At 39.1% G+C, this 18615-nt stretch overlaps 1 protein-coding gene across 1 annotated transcript in view; it reads right to left on the bottom strand.

The window, feature by feature from the left end:
* Positions 1–11676, bottom strand: part of SLC9A7 (solute carrier family 9 member A7) — a 214750-nt gene extending 203074 nt beyond the window's left edge. Inside the window, exon 1 of the mRNA XM_054566516.1 lies at positions 11294–11676. Coding sequence (XP_054422491.1) covers positions 11294–11627 — 334 coding nt within the window. The 5' untranslated portion in view covers positions 11628–11676. The remainder of the gene's footprint in view (positions 1–11293) is intronic.
* Between the last annotated feature and the right edge of the window lie 6939 nt (positions 11677–18615).

Here is an 18615-nt window from a genome sequence, read left to right as displayed (position 1 = left end):
CACAAAAACTTGTTCACAAATGTTTGTAGAAGCATTATATATAATAACCATAAAGTAAAAATAGCCAAAATTTTCATCAACTGAAGGGATAAATAAAATATTCAGTGGAAGAGTATTCAGTAAATATTTATAAATTTATTTATAAAGTAAAATGAAGTAATGACACATGCTACAACATGAATAAACCTTGAAAACAGTATGCTAAGTGAAAGAAGTCAGTCACAAAGGACCACATATTGTATAATTCCTCTTACATAAAATGTCCAAAATAAGCAACTCCATGGAAACAGAAAATAAACTGATGGTTGTCTAGGGCGGGAGGTGTTGGGACAAAACAAGCTGTGACTACTAACGGAGACAGGGTGGCTTGTCGGGATTATGAAAAATATTCTAAAATTGACTGTGGTGAAAAATTGATAGAACTACATAGAATATCATTAAGAATATAGAATATTTGTCCTAGCTGGTGTGGCTTGGTGAGTTGAGTGCCAGCCTGGGAGCAGGGGGTCGCGGGGTCGATTTCCGGTTGGGGCACGTGCCTGGGTTGCAGATGGGGTCCTCAGTTGGGGGCATGTGGGAGGCGGCCAATCGATGTTTCTCTCCCCTCCTTCCTCTCTCTCTAGAAATTAATAAAGCCTTTAAAAGAAAAATAATATAGAATATTCGAACTAGAAGAACTAGAACAATTTTGAAAAAGAATTAAGTTGGAGGAACTCAATTTTAAGTCCCACTTGAAAGCCTCAGAAAGCAAGGTGGTGTGGTATTGGCTAAAAGCTAGATACAGAGATAAGTGGAACATAACAGAAAGGCCAGAAATATATCCACACAAATATCAGCAACTGATTTTGGACAAAGTTGCAAAAGTAATCTTTTAGGAAAGATCATATTCTTAACAAAAATGTTGGAAAAATTAAACACCCATACATCAAGAAATTAACCTCAATGTAAACCTCATATCTCTTACAAAAACTAACTCAAAATAAATCACAGATCTAAATGTGAAATGCAAAACCATAAGACTTTTAGAAGAAAACATATGAGACCGCCTTCTTGACCTGTGGTTAAGCAATGAGTTTTTAGACATGACAACCAAGAGCACAATCAATAAAAAGGAAAAGTTAAGGAATTGGATTGCATTAAAATTTAAAATGTTTGCTCTGCAAAAGACACTGTTAAGATAATGAAAACACAAGCTACAAAAGGGGAAAGAATATTTGCAAATGACATATCTAACAAAGGAGTTGCACCCAGACTAAATAAAGAACTCTCAAAATTCAAAGAAAACAAACAATACAGTTAGAAAATGGGCAAAATACTTGAACAGTCACTTGAAAAAAGATATGTGAATATATGTGAATGGCAAATAAACATGAAAACATGCTCAACCTTAGGGAAATGTAAATTAAAACTGCAGTAAGATACCACTACACATCTATTAGAATGACTAAAATAAAAAATACTAACAATACTACGTGCTGGAGACAACAAGGAGCAACTGGAACTCTTACACATTGCTAGTTGGAATGTACGGCCACCACAGAAAATGGTTTGGCAGTTTCCTTATGAAGTTAAACTTACTCTCACCCTATTACCCAGAAACCCTATTCCTGGTTATTTACCACAGAAAAATGGAAATGTACATTCACAGAAAAACCCATAAACCTAATATTTATAGCAGCTCTATTCATAATCACAAAAATCTGGAAACAACCCAATTCCCCTTCAACTGGCAAACAAATAAACAAACTGTTATATCCATAAAATGAAATCTAACTTGGCAATAAAAATGAGCTAACTATAAATACATGAAACAACATGGGTGAATCTCAAAGGCATTATGCTGAGTGAAAAAGCTAATTTCAAAAGGTTACATACTGAAAGTTTCCATTTATACACCATATTTGAAAACACAAAAGTACAATGACAGAGAATAGGTCAGGGGTTGTCGGAGTGAGGTGGTAGCATGAGAAAGTATTTTAGAATGATGGAACTAGTGTATATCTCAATTGTGGTGGCAGTTGCACATTATCTATGCAAATATTAAAATTCATAAGACTGTACATCTAAAGTCAATTTTACTTGTGATAATTTAAAAAATCAATAAATCTAAAAAAGTAATAATTTTAAAAATAAAAGAGTGTTGATATAACAAAATAAAAGAGTGTGCTCTCGGGAACACAAAAAGCTAACAGTCAATTGATACCACATGTTACTCTGCAGGAAAAAGTTAACATAATAGGCCTGATGTTGCTATATCCAGGATGGCCTGCTTGCATGATTGATCCTTGAAATAGCTCCTGGGAACTTGGCCTATAAAATATTCCATGTGCTCCTAATTGATAAGGTTGTTTTGTGTACCTAGAACACTGAATTCTGCCATACCAGCCTGGCCAGATTAATTGTTTCTGCAAATATGATTTATGGTGAACACCTGCTTTCCTTCTGGGAGTCTGAAATTTCAGTAATAGTGACTGATGAGCCCCCAATAAAAAAAGTCTGAGTCTTAAGCAAGCTTCCCTAGGCAGTGCATGTGTTGCTGCTGGAGGAAGAAGCCTGCTCAGTGAAACTCCACCCTAATCCCCTAAGGGAGAATTTTAGAAGCCCACATCTAGACTCTCCCAGACTCCACCCATTACATCTTTTTCCTGCTGCATGTCCTATTACTGTAATAAATCGTTAGTGTGACTACATATGTCTCTGAATCTCATGAGTCTTTCTAACAAATCACCAAATGTGTGGGTGATTGTCAAATGCCCAAACAGTTACCAAATAGAAGTGGTACTTTAAATCTTAACCCTTTCCTCAAACCCTTTCTCTAGAACTGTACTGCCTATTTTTCAGCCTTCTTTAGAATCCCAAGCAGTGCCATATCCATTGTAGTCACAAACATCTGCCTCAGGTCCTCAAAACAGCCCCATATGTCATACCTGAGTTTCAAGTGGACATGAGAGCCTGATATAAGTAAAAGTTACAATTAGGTTAAGTAGCAAATAACAAAGACGATTTTTCTCTCACATATAAGGAGTCTAGAAGTATGCAGACCTGGCAAGGCAACTCTATGCTATCAGAGATCCCAGTTCCATCTATCTCTTATTGTATTGCTAGAAGTGCCTTCCACTCCCAAGATTACCTCTTCATCCAATATGGCTGCTAGAGTTCTAGCCATAATATCCACATCCAAGAGGACAGATAGCATGGCAGAAGAAGGGCATGCTACCTTCCTTTTAAGGATAATTTGTATAAATCTCACACAATACTTCTTCTAATCTTTAGCCAGAACTTGGTCACATGACCACACTTAACGGCAAGAGAGGCCAGGAAATGCAGTGGTTTCATTGCACAGTCCCACTCTGAGACATTCTAAGTAAGTATGGGACCAGACCTGCTATTTCCAACAAGCTCCCAAGTGATACTGATATGTCTATTGAAATAACTTCATAAACTCAAGATGAAGGTGCTCTTCAAACTGTTACTTAAAATAAAAAATTAGTTTATCAACATCCAAAAACAGCAACTAAAAAAAAATGCAAATCCTACTATACTTCTCATTTCTGGATTATGTATGACAAAGTACTCATCAAATACTGTAACAGGAATTACCAATTGCTTTCCAAACCTGTTCTTCTTCCTCCAGCTAGAGTACATTTCCCTGCCTCCCTTCCAGTTAGATGTAGCCTCATGACCAAGTTCTGTCCAACAGAAGTGAATAAAACAATATCCAACACTTCTAGGCTTAGCACATAAGTCTTCCCCGTATGATCCTCATTTTTCTGTCCTCATTCATTGGTGAAAGGGGAGGATCCCAGAACCCTAAGGGATGGGGAAGCCACAAGATAGAAGGCACCTGGTGCCAGAGTCACCACATGGAGCAGCCACTGCCAGACCCTTGCACTGGCCCATTACATGAGTAAAAAGTGAAATTTTCTTATGTTAGACCACTGAAATTTGTTGGGTTTTTTTAAAATATTATTTTGTTTTTATTTGAATGAAAATTATTTGGTAAAACATACAAAATTCAGTTTCCAGATTACAAAACATACCTGCAAGATAATATTTTAGGCTATGGTGCCAAAACGATGTCCTCCTCCCCTCAACTGAGGCAACTCACACTGTAAACAGTAGAGTTCTAGAAGCACTAACTAAAATCCATCTCTGTCTATAAAAAATTGTACATACAAAATTTAATGTATCAACAGACAAAATAAAATGTTTTAGATATAAATACCATTGAATTTATTATTCTGTTTCTGTAAATGTCTTTTAAGACAAGCCAATTGATCTCTGATATTTTTGAAACTCCACGAGCTAAAAACTCTTCTGCTATTATTACTTTTAATAGTAATATATTGTTATAATCTTGAACACAACACATTTTTAAACACAAATATTCAGGAAAAATCCTTGAACTACTTTTGGGCTATGTTTCATGTAGTAAGTCACTCCATTAAGAATCTTTAGACCACTGAAATTTGGAGTTGGTCTGTTATAATAGCTAGCATTACCCTAATACAAATATCCACATTGATTAAAAGCCAGGTAGCATGCTTTAGCCAAAAGAGGAAAGTCTCCTAAAATATATTTTCTTGAAGGTAAAATAGAGACATTTTTTCAAAAGACATGTGAACTTAAAAATCAAACAAAAATTGAAATTAAAAAGGAGTTACTGATTCTCAAGTCATGTAAGCTTATCACAATCACATGCAAACTAATGGCAAACAACATTACTCAGTGTCAGAAAGAGTTTAATGAAAGTAACAAAGAAGATATATACAGCCTTACCTGTATAATCTTTCAGGCGGGAAGGTTAACAGACTAATAGGGAGGTTAATGTCTTCCCCAATCTTCTATTTTAATGAAAATTTCAAAACATACTAAATAGTTGAAAGAAGAGTATAAAGCTCACCTTTTTACTCACCACCCAGGTTTAACGATTGCTAGTATTTTGCAGTATTTTTCTCTATGCTATATGTGGCATGTGTATTTTTTGACTGAAATTTTTGAAAGTAAGTTGCATACATTAGGACACATACACTTACTTCACCCCTAAATACTTCAGCTTACATCTCCAAAGACTAAGTACATTCTCATATATAACCTCAATTTTCATACCTAAGAAAAATAACAGTAATTCCCTAATATCATCAAATACCAAGCCCACATTCAAAGATCCCTGATTGTCCCCAAAACACTTTTATACCTTTTCCATGAACCAGAAACCAGTCAAGTTTTCTGTGCTACATTTGGTTATGTCTCTTTGTCTCTATTAACTTAGAACACTGTCTTATTCTGCTTAAGCTACCAGAAAATAAAAATTCTAGGCTGGCTGGTTTAAACAACAAACATCTTTTTCTGCCCTGGCTGGATGGGTTGATTGGTTGGAGCATCGTTCATGCACCAAAAGGTTGCAGGCTGGGTCCCTGGTCAGGCACATGCCTAGGTTGCGGGTTCGATCCCCAGTCAGGACGTATATGAAAGACAACCAATCAATGTTTCTCTCTCTCCCTTCCATTCTCTCTAAAATCAATTAACATATCCTTGAGTGAGGATTAAAAAAACATTTATTTCTCACAGTTCTGGATGCTGGGAAGTCGAAGATCAAGGTGCTAGAAGATTTAGCGTCTGGTTAAGGCACTCTTTTTGGCTTATAGATGGCTGCCTTCTTGCTGTTATCTTCATGTGGTAGAGAAAGGGGAAGCTCTGGTTTCGTCCTCTTCTTATAAAGGCACTAATCTCATCACGGAGACCCACCTTCACGACTTCATCTAACCTGAATCACCTCCCAAAGGCCCCACATGCAAGTACCATCACATTAGGGATTAGGGCTTCACTGTATGAATTTGCAGGGGAGGCACAATTCAGTCCATAACAAACACTTATCTGCCTTTTTGTTTCCCTCGACAAAGGCTTTTTGAAAAAACCAAGGTGACTGTTTTAACTGTCTTGCAAATTGTCCCATATCTCAGATATGTTTGTTTTTGCATGGTATTTTAAAATTTGTTTCTCTGTTTCCTACAAACTGAAAGATATGCCTAAAACCTCAACTAGATTAAGAAAAACATTTGGAAGATGAATACTACATAGATAAAGCTGTACGTTTCCTATTACATCACATCAGGATACACATAGTACTAGAGTTCTACAAGAAGCAAGGATAAATTTCATAACTAGGTTTGAAGATTGTGATTGCCATACCTTTCCACTGTAAAGGTACCTTTCCTTTGCAATAGTCAACTAATCTGTGAGGTGATGCTCAGCACCATGCAACTACCATGTTCTCCAACAACATCTCACCTACAACTCCTCAATTCACTGAAAATCCTTGCCTAAATCAATTATCATTGGGAGTTGTAAAATGGTGATTTTTCTAATTACATTATTCTAAAAAGGTTAACTTCTGAAAATTCTAAGAAACACTTTCAGGAAATGTCATTTTTCCCACTTTAACACACATTTTAGTTCCATTTATAACTTTTAAATAATGCTACTTTACCACATAACAATAATCTGTTTCTAACATATTTTTTACTACATGAAAGTAATTTGTTTTATTTTAAAACAATGTTTCAGTTGCAAAAGTAATGTGTCAGTGTCATAGGAATTTCAGGCCATTCAGAAGAGTATGGAGAGAAAAGTAACATCTCCCTCCTCTCCCAAGAACTGGTCCCAATGCCAAAATATAACCACTGCTAAGGTTGTGTATCTTTCCAGAGAAGCACACTTGTCATATACAAATGTCTACATGTCATATTTATGTACATATAATACATTACATAATTTTAAAGACTAAATGAGATTATACTACACATAACTGATCTGTGCCTAGTTTTTACCACAACAGTATGTATGGACACGTACCTTAAAATGAGACCCCAAAATACCTCTTTTTATCAGCTGCATATTATTCCTTAGCAGGAATGTGCTAAAATGTAACCAGTCTCTTCTTGATGAGTATTGCAACTTGTTTCTGCTGCAACAAATACTGCAGTGCAAGCAATGTAACATACTAATGCAAGTATTTCTGAAGAATAAAGTCTAAGAATTGAGACTGCTGGATAAAAGGGTAGGGTAGATACATCGCACCTCTTTTTCCTAAGTATTAACAAATAGCCCACAAAAAAATTACAGTTCTCCTCACCCCCCCTAACTGCATCCTAATGTACTGTTGAATTACAGCAGGCCTCCACTGAACCAGTCTCAGGTAGCAACGCTGGCCAAAGAATCACAAAGTCTAGAGTGAGAATGAAAACTAATATTTACCAAGTGTTTAAGTACCAGAAACTGCACTTGACCTTTAGAGTATCTCATTCATACAATAATCCTGTAAGGTAAGTAACACTGTCTGCATTTTTTAAAAGAGTAAACTAAGGCCCAGAGAGTGTACCCAATATTATATACAGCTTTATAAGTAACCAAGCCACCATTTGAACCCAGGCAATCTGGTATCAAAGTGAGACCCTGTGGAGCTGCCCCAAACTAGGGCCAAAGTAATGAGTTCTTTAAAAAATGAGGGCTTTTGATTAACCAGGAAGAGAAGGTGGTCCCGAAATGGTTGCTCACAGGCTTGAATGTTGATTTCATGCTACTGCGAAAAGTCATATTTTCCCCTTTCAGGTTTTGCCTGTAAACCCACTCTCAGTCTGTGCTTAGTAATCCAGCTCCAACAAAGCAACAGTGAGCCCACAAGCCACCGAACCTGCAGGGGCTTGGAAAAGTTGATAGGTACAAAGTGGGGGGAAACAAGAAGCAGGTGGTAGACTAGCATGGCCAAGTGTGGTATTTTGGACCCGTATCAGTTGTCACAAAAACATCATGGGGGAAGTGGAACTACTGTACACATGAGAGAGAACCACAATCAACTGACACAGTCTGTTTATACCAGCCTTCCCTGCCTCAAACACTTGCTATTTCTGCTGCACAGACATGCTGTGCCCAGTAACTTTAGGATGGCACTTAATCACTACAGAATCAGGCAGCTGGGGGAGCTCCCTGCCCTGACAAAACAGGTTAGACGGGTGGCTTTGCCTGTTGCCACGCAGCTCCCAACACAGGGTCTGGGGTGCTGCTTTCAACTTCCCTGGAGTCTGGTCTGTGGTCACCTTCCCTTGTAGCTGACTGGAGCTGTTGTCAAGGAGGAGTGCTTATAACTCTCTCTTGGTAGAAGGGGAAGTTCTTTTCCATTTAAATGGTAAGCATTCACAGTATATCTGTCTCTTACTGTCCTTAGGTCCTTTGCACCAAAGTAAGTGCTAGCTGTTGGATCTATTTGTCCACACTGCTCCTACTGTAACTATTCATTGGGAATAATGGGATAAAAAGAAGAGGGATAAGATAGAAAATATCTCCCCCTTTCTCCATATTGTCTCAATTCCAGAAGCTCCACAGGTATAGACAACAATTGAAAGCTCACAGAAAATTGACAACATAATGTGATTTAAATAAGGAGAAGTGGGCAACAAATTGGATGATCTGAGGAGCACCTTAAAATACCATCACAAATGCCACAAAATGAAGGCAGAGACACACTTCCATAGTTCAAAAATTAAATAGCACAAAAGTAAACAGAGTGATGTCTCCCTCCCACCCCTATGTCACAGCTACCTAGTTCTTACCACTGCCCCTGCTCCAGGGAAACAATTTGACAGTCTATTGCATGTTCCTCCAGATATATTTTATGACTATACTAGCAAATATATGTATTATCACAATTTATTTTAATATATTTATATATAAAATCCTTCCCACTCAGATTAAAGTACCTCTTCGATATTTTAAAAGTGGCAGAAATTAGATTTTTTTAAAGTTCAAAGTAAAGAGTTTTAAAATTCACAGCTGAACCCTTTTACTCATAAAAATTTGCTCATATTTAAAAGTTAAATTGTTTACCTCCAGAAATGAAGCGGGGCACCCAGCATGCAGCAGATACTGAAGTGTTTCCTTGTGTCGTTTGTCCTTTATTACTCAGAGGCAACAGGACAATTACTCACTTCCTCTATTGATCTCAACAAATGCAATCTGATTTCTTACTATTAAAAAAGAGAAGCCCTGAAAACCTGTATTCCATTCACTTAAGTGTTCAAAGATTTTCATACTGCATTTTTTAATCAGAATTTCAATAGTCTTCAGTATATAATGAATAATTAGCTAATCAAATAACATTAGAATTCAGGTTGGGGAGGGGGTTCTTGAAACAGAAGAGAATATCTCTGAGAGAGAGAACTGTTTTTTCACCATTATAAGCAACCCACATCAAAATATTAGTATTTGGCATAACCTAGGACACTACATATTGACAAACTAAATTTCTTAATACATTTTAAAGTAGCACTAAAACCCGAAGACACAGTACAAAAATTACATGGAATGCTATGAAATGATGTTGCCATTTTTGAACAATCACCGATTAAACCAGATTTCAGTGACACAAAATAAAACACTGTAGCACAACCCCAATGACTAAAAGCTTGTGATGAGTCTAAAAAGTATGTATCAGCAAAGGAAAATTCCACTGCTGTTTTTAAGCCTTAAAATAAAGGTAATTGAGCTCCCAAGAACATCGAGTACTCCTCAGAAAATGTATTTTTAAACCCCCCATTTAGTTTCCATGCACTTGAGCATGTATTTATGAGTCTGTCAAAGCTACCTTCTAAAATATTTTACATTGTACTTTAATAAATTGGATATAAGGGCTATAAAATAAAAATATTTTCAAGGCTGTCTATATAATATAAAGGCAATCTTCATCTGCATTATGGCTCAGAGTCAATCACCAGAAATGACAATGTGCTTTAACTCCCCACTCTGCTCTCTCCTCAGGAAACCTCCTAGCTTACATGCAGCCCTGACATCAAACATTTATCACCAACTGACACAAACCACAGAACTCAAGAATGACCAAGTATCAAGGCCAAAGTTTGTATTTACACCTGTAATTTGCAAGAACCATACTCAGTTTTGGACCTGGTCCTATTTCAATTCAAGACCTGTCGCGGCCACTATCCCCTGAAAACTTGAGGCCTCCTGAAAGCACTTCATAACATTTGTGGCCATGAGCCTGGGCTGTCAACAACCAATCAAGAACCATGAGAAGCAAGGCCCAGGGCCAGGGGTAATTTTCACATTAAAGATTAAGGTGTCTTCTTTCCATTCTCTATCAGGGAACCGTGAATGGAAATTGAATGGAGCAATCTCTCCAGTATAAGTGATAAAGTAAAATGCTGCCTCTTGGGACTGGTCATGAGGTGGGCTCCTCTATTTCAAATAAGCGTGCCAATGTGGGCCCTAACTCTACTGAATTAAATTTAAAAAATAGAATACTTGTTTCCAGTTTGGAGTGATAGAGTGGGATTCAGAGGGCATGGTGGGGGAGAAAGGATGATTCAGATTATGGCTAAATGACACATGGAATGACAGAAGATTTGTACTGACCACTGTGCATGTGGCACACCATGTGCCATTAAATCCAGAAAAGGATGGCGGCAACAGTCCACCCTTTACAACAAAAGAAGGCTGACTCCAGAATTAAAACCATTACTTTTCCTCTTCATACATTCACAAATGCATCTTCAAAGTCGTGTCCACGTTACAATCTGAGGAATATAAAAACTCTCCACTTGGAGAAGGCAAGTTACTGGGCATAACTTCCCACCTGGACACAAGGATGGAAGATGTGCCCATCTCCTGGACTAGGTCCAACATGGCTGGGTACCACTCTAGGTCCTGAACCACATTCACCTTTCACAGTGCTTCATGCTCTGACATTATTAACTAGAGACCACAAATACATCTCAGAAGTGGACATCCAGACAGATTGACCATGGATGTGGCATCCACCAGGCCACCCCAGCCCATACCCAAGTCAAGAAACCCTCAACTCTCGCCCCGGCCTTCACTGTGGCCTGCCTCCTGGGATGGCGCAGTTCCCCGGGAAGTCACCCTACAGGGCACACACACCCTGTTGAGCTGAACTGGGGCAGGGGCCCGGGGGGCGTGATGGGGTGAGGGGCAAGTCAGAACCCGATGGACAGAACCGGGCCACCTTTGTGTCTTTCATTTTCCTGGTTCCCCATTGAGAAACGTCGAAATGGAGTGGAATTCTTTTCAACAGTAATAGAAAAACAGAAAATGCAGATACTTGACCTTGGGAACCAACACCGTCCCAGCGGGAAAAGAAAAAGGCACAAAACACGTTGCAAGTGAAGGGGGAGTACAGTGAAGCGCGGCGAGGGGGAAGGGGAACGCAGTGGCCCAGCTGCCGGAAAGGTGTCGGGGTGGTGGGCGCGGGCGGGGTGCTCACCATAGATCATGGCCAGCCCAGTCTCGTGCAGGAAGCGCACCCGGCGGTGCTTGAAGAGCCAGATGGTGAGGATAGTGAGCGTGAGCAGCAAGATGAAAGTGAGCAGGCTCACGCTGTCTTGCCTGTGGCTCTCCTCCGCCTCCTTCTCAGTGGCGAGCTCCTCCATGGCGCTGCTGTCCTCAGCCGCCGCCCCAGAGGAGGAGGCCGCGGCCACGACACGTAGCCCCCGACCGAGAAACAGCGGCAGCAGCAACAGTAGTAGCAGCCGCGGTGGCAGCGCATGGGCTGCCCACCCCAGGCCAAAGCGTGCCGCGTCACCACCACCAGGCTCCATAGCCCCAGAGCCGCCTGCGCCTCCTGCGTGCAGACCAGCAGCCCGCGCTGTCAGCGAGATGACTGGGAGCAGCAGACCTGCCGGAGCGGTGGTGGCAGCCGCAGCTCCTCCTCCTGCTGGAGCCCGATCGGGGGAGGGGCGCGCGCATTGCGCAAGATCCCCAAGCACCGCCCCGCCAAGCCCGCGCACCTGTTCGGCCCCCCGCCGCGCCCTGCCCACCTTCAGCCGGGCCACCGAACCAGGCTTGGCTTTCACCCGACTCACGGACCCGGCCGCCAGCCCCTGGCCTCTCTGTGCTCCTCCCCGGTCCTGGTGCCTGGCCAGGCCGACTGGGGTCGTGGGGTCGGGTTTCCGAGCCCTCGCCGCCACGTATCCTAAACCGGACGCCAGAGGTCGCCTGCCTGGCAGAAGCTTCAGCTTGGATTGTGCCCCCGAGGGGTCTTCAGTCTTGTTTCTGGGGCCACTGCGGAATGTTTCATCTCAGACACTGTGTAGCCCCCCTGGGCTCAGTAAAGTGGGGACCCTGGAGGAAGCGAGGTACCCCTACAGCTCTCTTTCCACATCTCTCATAGTGCCTGCCAACTCTCGGGGCTTCCCAGAGTCTGCAAGGTTTCATTCAAACCTCTGCTCTACTCTGTCCCTAAGTGAAGACCCACAAGGGGTCGGAATGAGCAGAGAGCATTAAAATATATTCTTCGCCACTTGAGAAATAGACTCACTTCTTATTCTGGGAAGAGGGCTGAAGGAACTGAACACTTGCCATTCCAGGTAGATGAATGGTGGTGCTGGGGGTGGGGGTGTCGTGTTACTTTTACATTGACATTACGGTAGCCCAGGAAGTCTTCTTGGATGATTCTTAGGACAAGGCTCAGCTCTGGAAAAAAATATAAAGTGGACTCTGGAGAATAAAACCTCTTGGAACAAATTTTCAGGAACTAGAATTTTCAATCTACCTTGTTCAAGAAAGAAAAGAGAAACTAAATTATAATCACTGAATTCCCAGGGCCTAGCACTGTACTCTTAAAGTGTCTGTTGAACCACTCTGAAATCAGTACCAACTGCCCAGATTTCTCTCCCAGAGGTGTTTGCATTTTTAAGAGGATTCATTAAAGAAAGCAATGCTTAACTAAGGAGTAATGGTAGGGTAGAGATGGCAGTAGGTAGGAAAGATATTTGGACCACTGCAGCCTTCCTGGCTCCCTTCTAGGTGAACACCCTGGCAAGCCCATTTAGGCCCTTCTTTAAGCAAAAGAATCTCATCTAGATTTTAGGTAGTTTCCTGTTCCTCCAGACAGTCACCCTGCGGCTGAAAAATCCATATACCAGTCATTCCTCGGTATTCATCAGCTTTAGAACGTGCCAAACCCTGTACTCGTCACATTTTGATGAGGAAAAAAATGTTTCAGCACTTGGTGCTTGCTTGGGACTTGTCGCACTTGCTAGAACTTGTATGAGTCATGATGCCATCGCGCAAGAGAAAATGCTTCATAGTTTGGTACTTGTCGTTTTTGGCACTTGTCATAAGTTTTGGAAGGAATTAATGAGGATTACCAAGGTACCACTGTACCTTGTAGTTCCATGCAGGTTTCCAATGAAATTGCAAACACTAAAAACCTGGATGGTCATAGGGAAAGTTATACAACAACAGGAAAACTTTATCTAATTCTGGAGACTCATTAAAATCCATGTTTGCTGAAAACTGGCCATATTGATCATAATATTTAATATTATACCCCTTTGGGTCTCCAGAAATCAAAAACAGAACTTCTTTCTAGAGTGCACACTGAGGGCAACTCAGGAGCTACATTAAAAGTACTTGTAGCAGATTGTATTTTCTAAAAATGCCCATACGCGTATTTCCAATCCCACATGCTCTTCCAGAACCATGCTACTCACCCATCAATAAGGGGCATCTATGTCCCCACACCCTTGAACTTCAGTGGACCCTTGTGACTGCCTCAAGGAATAGAATGTGGCAGTGGAGACTGCATAACTTGTCATAAGCTAAGAAGCTAAGTCATAAAAAGCATCCTAGTTTCTACCTGACTCACTCTCACTCTCTTGCTCTCCACTCACTTTGGAGCCCTGAGCTTCCATGTAATAAATGTAGACCATGATGAGATATCACCTCATACCTGTTATAATGGCTATGATAAAAAAAGACAAGAGCTAACAAATGCCAATGACAATGTGGAGAAAAATAAACTTTTGTGCACTGTTGTTGGTTGGAATGTAAATTGGTGCAGTCACTATGAAAAACAGTATAAATGTTCCTCAAAAAATTAAAATTAGAACTACCACATGATCCAGCATTCCCACTTCTAGGTATATATCCAAAGGAAAATAAAATAGTATTTCTAAGAGATGTTTGCACTCCCATGTTTATTGCAGCATTACTCACAATAACCAAGATACAGAAAATGTCCATCAGTGGATGAAAGTATAAAGAAGATGTCACACACACACACACAGTGGAATATTTGGTCATGAGAAAGAAGGCAATCCTGCCATTTGGAACAGATGGATGGACCTTGAGGGCATTATGCTAAGTGAAATAAGTCAGAGAAAGACAAGTACTGTATAACCTGACTTATATGTGGAATGTAAAGAAGCTAAATTAGTAGAAATAGAGAGTAGAATGATGGTTACCAGGGCCCAGGGTAGGGGAAATGAGGAGTTGTTGGTCAAAGAGTACAAACTTCCAGTTATAAGATGAATAAGTTCTGAGGAACTAATGCACAGCATTGCGATTATAGATAAGAATACTATACTGTATATTTGAAAATTTCTGATAGAGAAAATCTTAAATGTTCTCACCACAGAAAATAAAATGCTAATTCTTTGACTTGATGGAGGTGTTAGCTAACATTATGATGTAATCATATTGCAATATATAAGTGTATCAAATCAATACATTGTACACCTTAAACTTACAATGTTATATATCAGTTATATCTCAATAAGTGTAGAAAATAAATAAACATATATATACACACCTTGAAGTTGCCATGCTGGAGAAACTATATAACAATAGAGACAGACATCACAGGAACTCCTCCTTTTGTTAGTGTTCCTAGACTATATGCCACACGCATGAGTGAGTGAACCTTCAAATTATTTCATTCTCAGCCACCATCCTACTGTAAACATATGAAAGACCACAAGAAAGAAACACCTAGATTCCCCTAATCAATGCCTGGATCTATGCAATAATAAAATGATTTATGCAATTTTAAGGTACTAACTTTGAGGGTGTCTTCCATAGTGATGGATATCCAGAAGAGTATATATAGTATAAAAATGTTGCCTCAGGTAGTGTATGAAAAGATTAATCCTAACACAAATATACACCAAAGAAAATACTGCATTATCTATACATATTTATGTATGAAAACTAGCCTATACAATACAAGGGTTATGATTCCAGGTAACAAAGAATAATAACACTCAGCCTGTTTTCTCCCACTGAATGCAGCTATAAAACCTGAACAGAATGCATGGAGCAACTATATAAGGATTCTAAAACATATATTGTGTCAGGTAAATTGGGAATGAACACCAGAATTTGAAGTATAACAACTGGCAATGAGTTTACCATTTTTTCCCTCGACTAGTCACTACGTTGGAGTTAAAACAGCCCAAAGCCCAGAAGGAGGCACTGACATGGACAGAGAATACCGGTAAGAGTAGAAAATAGATCTCTTAAAATTTAGAGAGAGTGGGGAAGTACACCATTCTTTTCTTTTTTTCAATTTTCTCACACCCTGACCAAAAGGCAATCTCCCTTTGACAGTGTCAATGGAGGAAGTAGTGCTATCAAGTGCTTAAAATGCTAAGGGAGAGAAGAACCTTCTTCTATGGTTGGAGTAGCTATGGTTCCAAGATAATCAGGGGAAAACCCCACTGACATTTTTTTATCTCTCTCTGTCCTCCTGCCTCTTAGCCCCAGACTTGGGCAAAGTTGCAGGAATTGCAAAGCAGAGAGGAGTAAACAAAGACTCAGATTTCTTGTCAAAGGATCAAAATGGGGAACTTCAAGAAACTGCAAAGTATCAGGCAGGAAGACTGTGAAGAGTGAAGAGTTTGGGGAAAAGAATACTGTAAAGTCAGTATGAACTCCTAGACCCACCTTGACCTACCTCCGTGTAGATCTGATCTTAAAGAAAATACCAAAGGCTGTGATAACTGAACTAAGAAACAGATCACCCAGATCCTAGACTCGCCACTGGATAAAACACCTGTGGTACAGATCTAAATAACACTGCAAAAGTTTTGAAAACCGAATTGACTTTGGAGCCATGATCCACAGAAAGCAGGTCAAAACTTGTGACCTGAACCCAGCCATGTTGACTACAAGCTAAAACAAATATATCAATATTTCCCCTTAAGATTAAAGCAAGATATAAGACCTGACAGCATAATATTAAATATATCCAGGATACAACCTGAAATTTTTCAGCACATAAAGAAACATAAAATTCTCAACACCAGTGCTGAAATATGGGACACGAATGTTTGAATTATCTAAAAAAGAATTTAAAGCAGATATTATAAACATCTTTCAATAAATAAGAACAAACAATTTTGAAATTAATGGAGAGATAAAAAGTCTCAGCAAAGGAGTAAAAAAAAGAAGAACCAAATTGAAATGTTATAACTGAAAAATAAAATAACTGAAATTTTGAAGATGACTAGGTGGGCTAAATAACAAAATGAAGATGAGAGTCAGTAAATATGAAGAAAGATGAAGAGAAATATTCCAACCTTAACAACAAAGATGAAAATTTGAGAAGTAAATGAACATAGCCACAAGGACCTGTAAGATAATAACAAAAGGTCTAACTTTGATGCCTTTGGAATTTCAGGACAAGGAAAAGAGTGTCATGCAGAAAAAAATATATACGTGACACTGAAAACATTCCAAATTTAACAAACAACACAAACCTGTAGATTCAAGAACCTCAGCAAACTCCAAACAGTATAAACTATTAATTAATGCCCAGACACATTATATTTAAACTATTGAAAAGAAAGACAAAATATATTTAAAGCAGAAAGAGGAAAAATGACACATTACATTTGGGATAATAATCCAAATGACTATGAATTTCTCATTAGAAACCAAGGAGGTCATAAAGAAGTGCACAACATTTTTAAAGTGCTGAAAGAATTGTCAACCCAAAATAATATGACCAGCAAAAGTAACTTTCAGGAATGACAGTGAAATAAAAATATTCTCCACAGAATGAAGAATGAGAGAATCCATTGCCAGCAGACCTATAAAAGCTATAAAAGGATGACTGAGAGAAGTTTTTCTTCTCACCAGTTCTTTAAAATGTGCTCTTTGAAAACAAAAATTATAACATGGTCTAATGGGATTTTGAAAGTATGCAGATATAATACACAAACAAGAACACAAAAGAAGGAAAATAAACAGTCCTAGAAGTTAGGATGGTTTCTGTATTCTACTTGAATTAGTAAATATTGATTATAGGTAGATTGTAAAAACTTGAGTATATATATTGTATTCCATAGAATATACAAAGAGATAAATCAAATGGAATACTTAAAATGCTCAAGGAAACTCAAAAAGACATGGGAAAGGGCAAATTGAGGAATGAAAACAGAGGGTACAAAGAGAAAACAAATAATAAAATGATAGGATTAAATCCAAATATATTAATAACTACATTCAATATAAATGATCTCAATAAATCAATTAAAAGAGAGATTGTCATAATGAATAAAAAATAGAATGAGTGCCTACAAGAAACTCATTTCAAATATTCTGACTTAGGTAGGTTTAAAGTAAAATTATGGAAACATATATACCATGCAAATATTAATAATAGAGAACTGGAGTGGCCTTATTAACATCAAAGAGGTTTGACTTCCCAGGAAAGAAAATTAGAAAGGCTAAAGAGGGGTGCTGCACCATAATAACTTATCTATCCACCAAGAAGACATTACAATCTGTATTTATTTTCTATTGCTGCATAACAAATCACTACAAACTGAGTACTTAAAACAATGTGCAATACATTTATTATCTCATAGTTTCTGTAGGACAGTAGTTAGGGCACAGCTTAACTGTGTTCTCTACTTCAGGGTATCTGCAATCCAGGGTCTTCTAGGGCTGTAGTCTCATCATAAGTTTGACTGAGGAAAGATCCACTTCCAAACTGATTCAGGTTTTGGCATAATTCATTTCCTTGCAGCAGTATGACTAAGGGCCTTGACTCGTTTCTGGCTGTACATTGGCAGCCACCTTCAGGCATGAGGGGTCACCTGCTGTTCCTAGGGGCTGATTGAAGTTTCTTGCTACATGGGTTTCCGCAACATGGCTGCTTACTTCATCAAAGCAACAAAGATAATCTCTCACTTCAGTTTACTAAGATGGGTCCTTACATAATGTGAAATAATTATGGGAGTGACATTTCATCTTTACCATATAACATGACTTAATCAAGAGAAAGACATCCCATCACCTTTGTCATATTCTGCTGGTTAGAAACAAGTCCCAAGTCCTGTCCCCACTCAATGGGAGGGGATTACACAAAGGCATGAACATCAAGAGGTCATCTCATTGGGACTCTCCTTCTTAGGGACAGTTCATCACACAGTCCTGTATGCATTTAATACCAGAGCTTTAAAATACCTGAAGCAAAAGCTGACAGAACTGAAAAGAGAAATGAAATATGTCCACAATCAGAGTTGGAGATCTCAATACTCCTCTGTCAGTAATAGTACTAGTAGACTTAAAACAAACAAGGGTATAGAAGATGTGAACAATACTATCAACCAACTAGGTCTAATTGATATTTTAGAACACTCCTCCTAACAACAGCAGAATACACATATTCTTTAAGTGCACATGGAACAGAGCCTGAAATCAGTGTCACTGGGCTGGAGTCAAGGTATCAGCAGGGCTGGTTTCTTTTGGAGGCTCTAGAGAAGAGTCCATTTCCTTGCCTTTTCCAGCTTACGA

The sequence above is a fragment of the Pteronotus mesoamericanus genome, unplaced genomic scaffold (assembly GCF_021234165.1).
Source record: "Pteronotus mesoamericanus isolate MK-2021 breed Mesoamerican mustached bat unplaced genomic scaffold, CSHL_Meso_final contig_173, whole genome shotgun sequence".
NCBI classification, from domain to species: Eukaryota; Metazoa; Chordata; class Mammalia; order Chiroptera; family Mormoopidae; genus Pteronotus; species Pteronotus mesoamericanus.
This window is presented reverse-complemented; position numbering and strand designations above follow the sequence as displayed.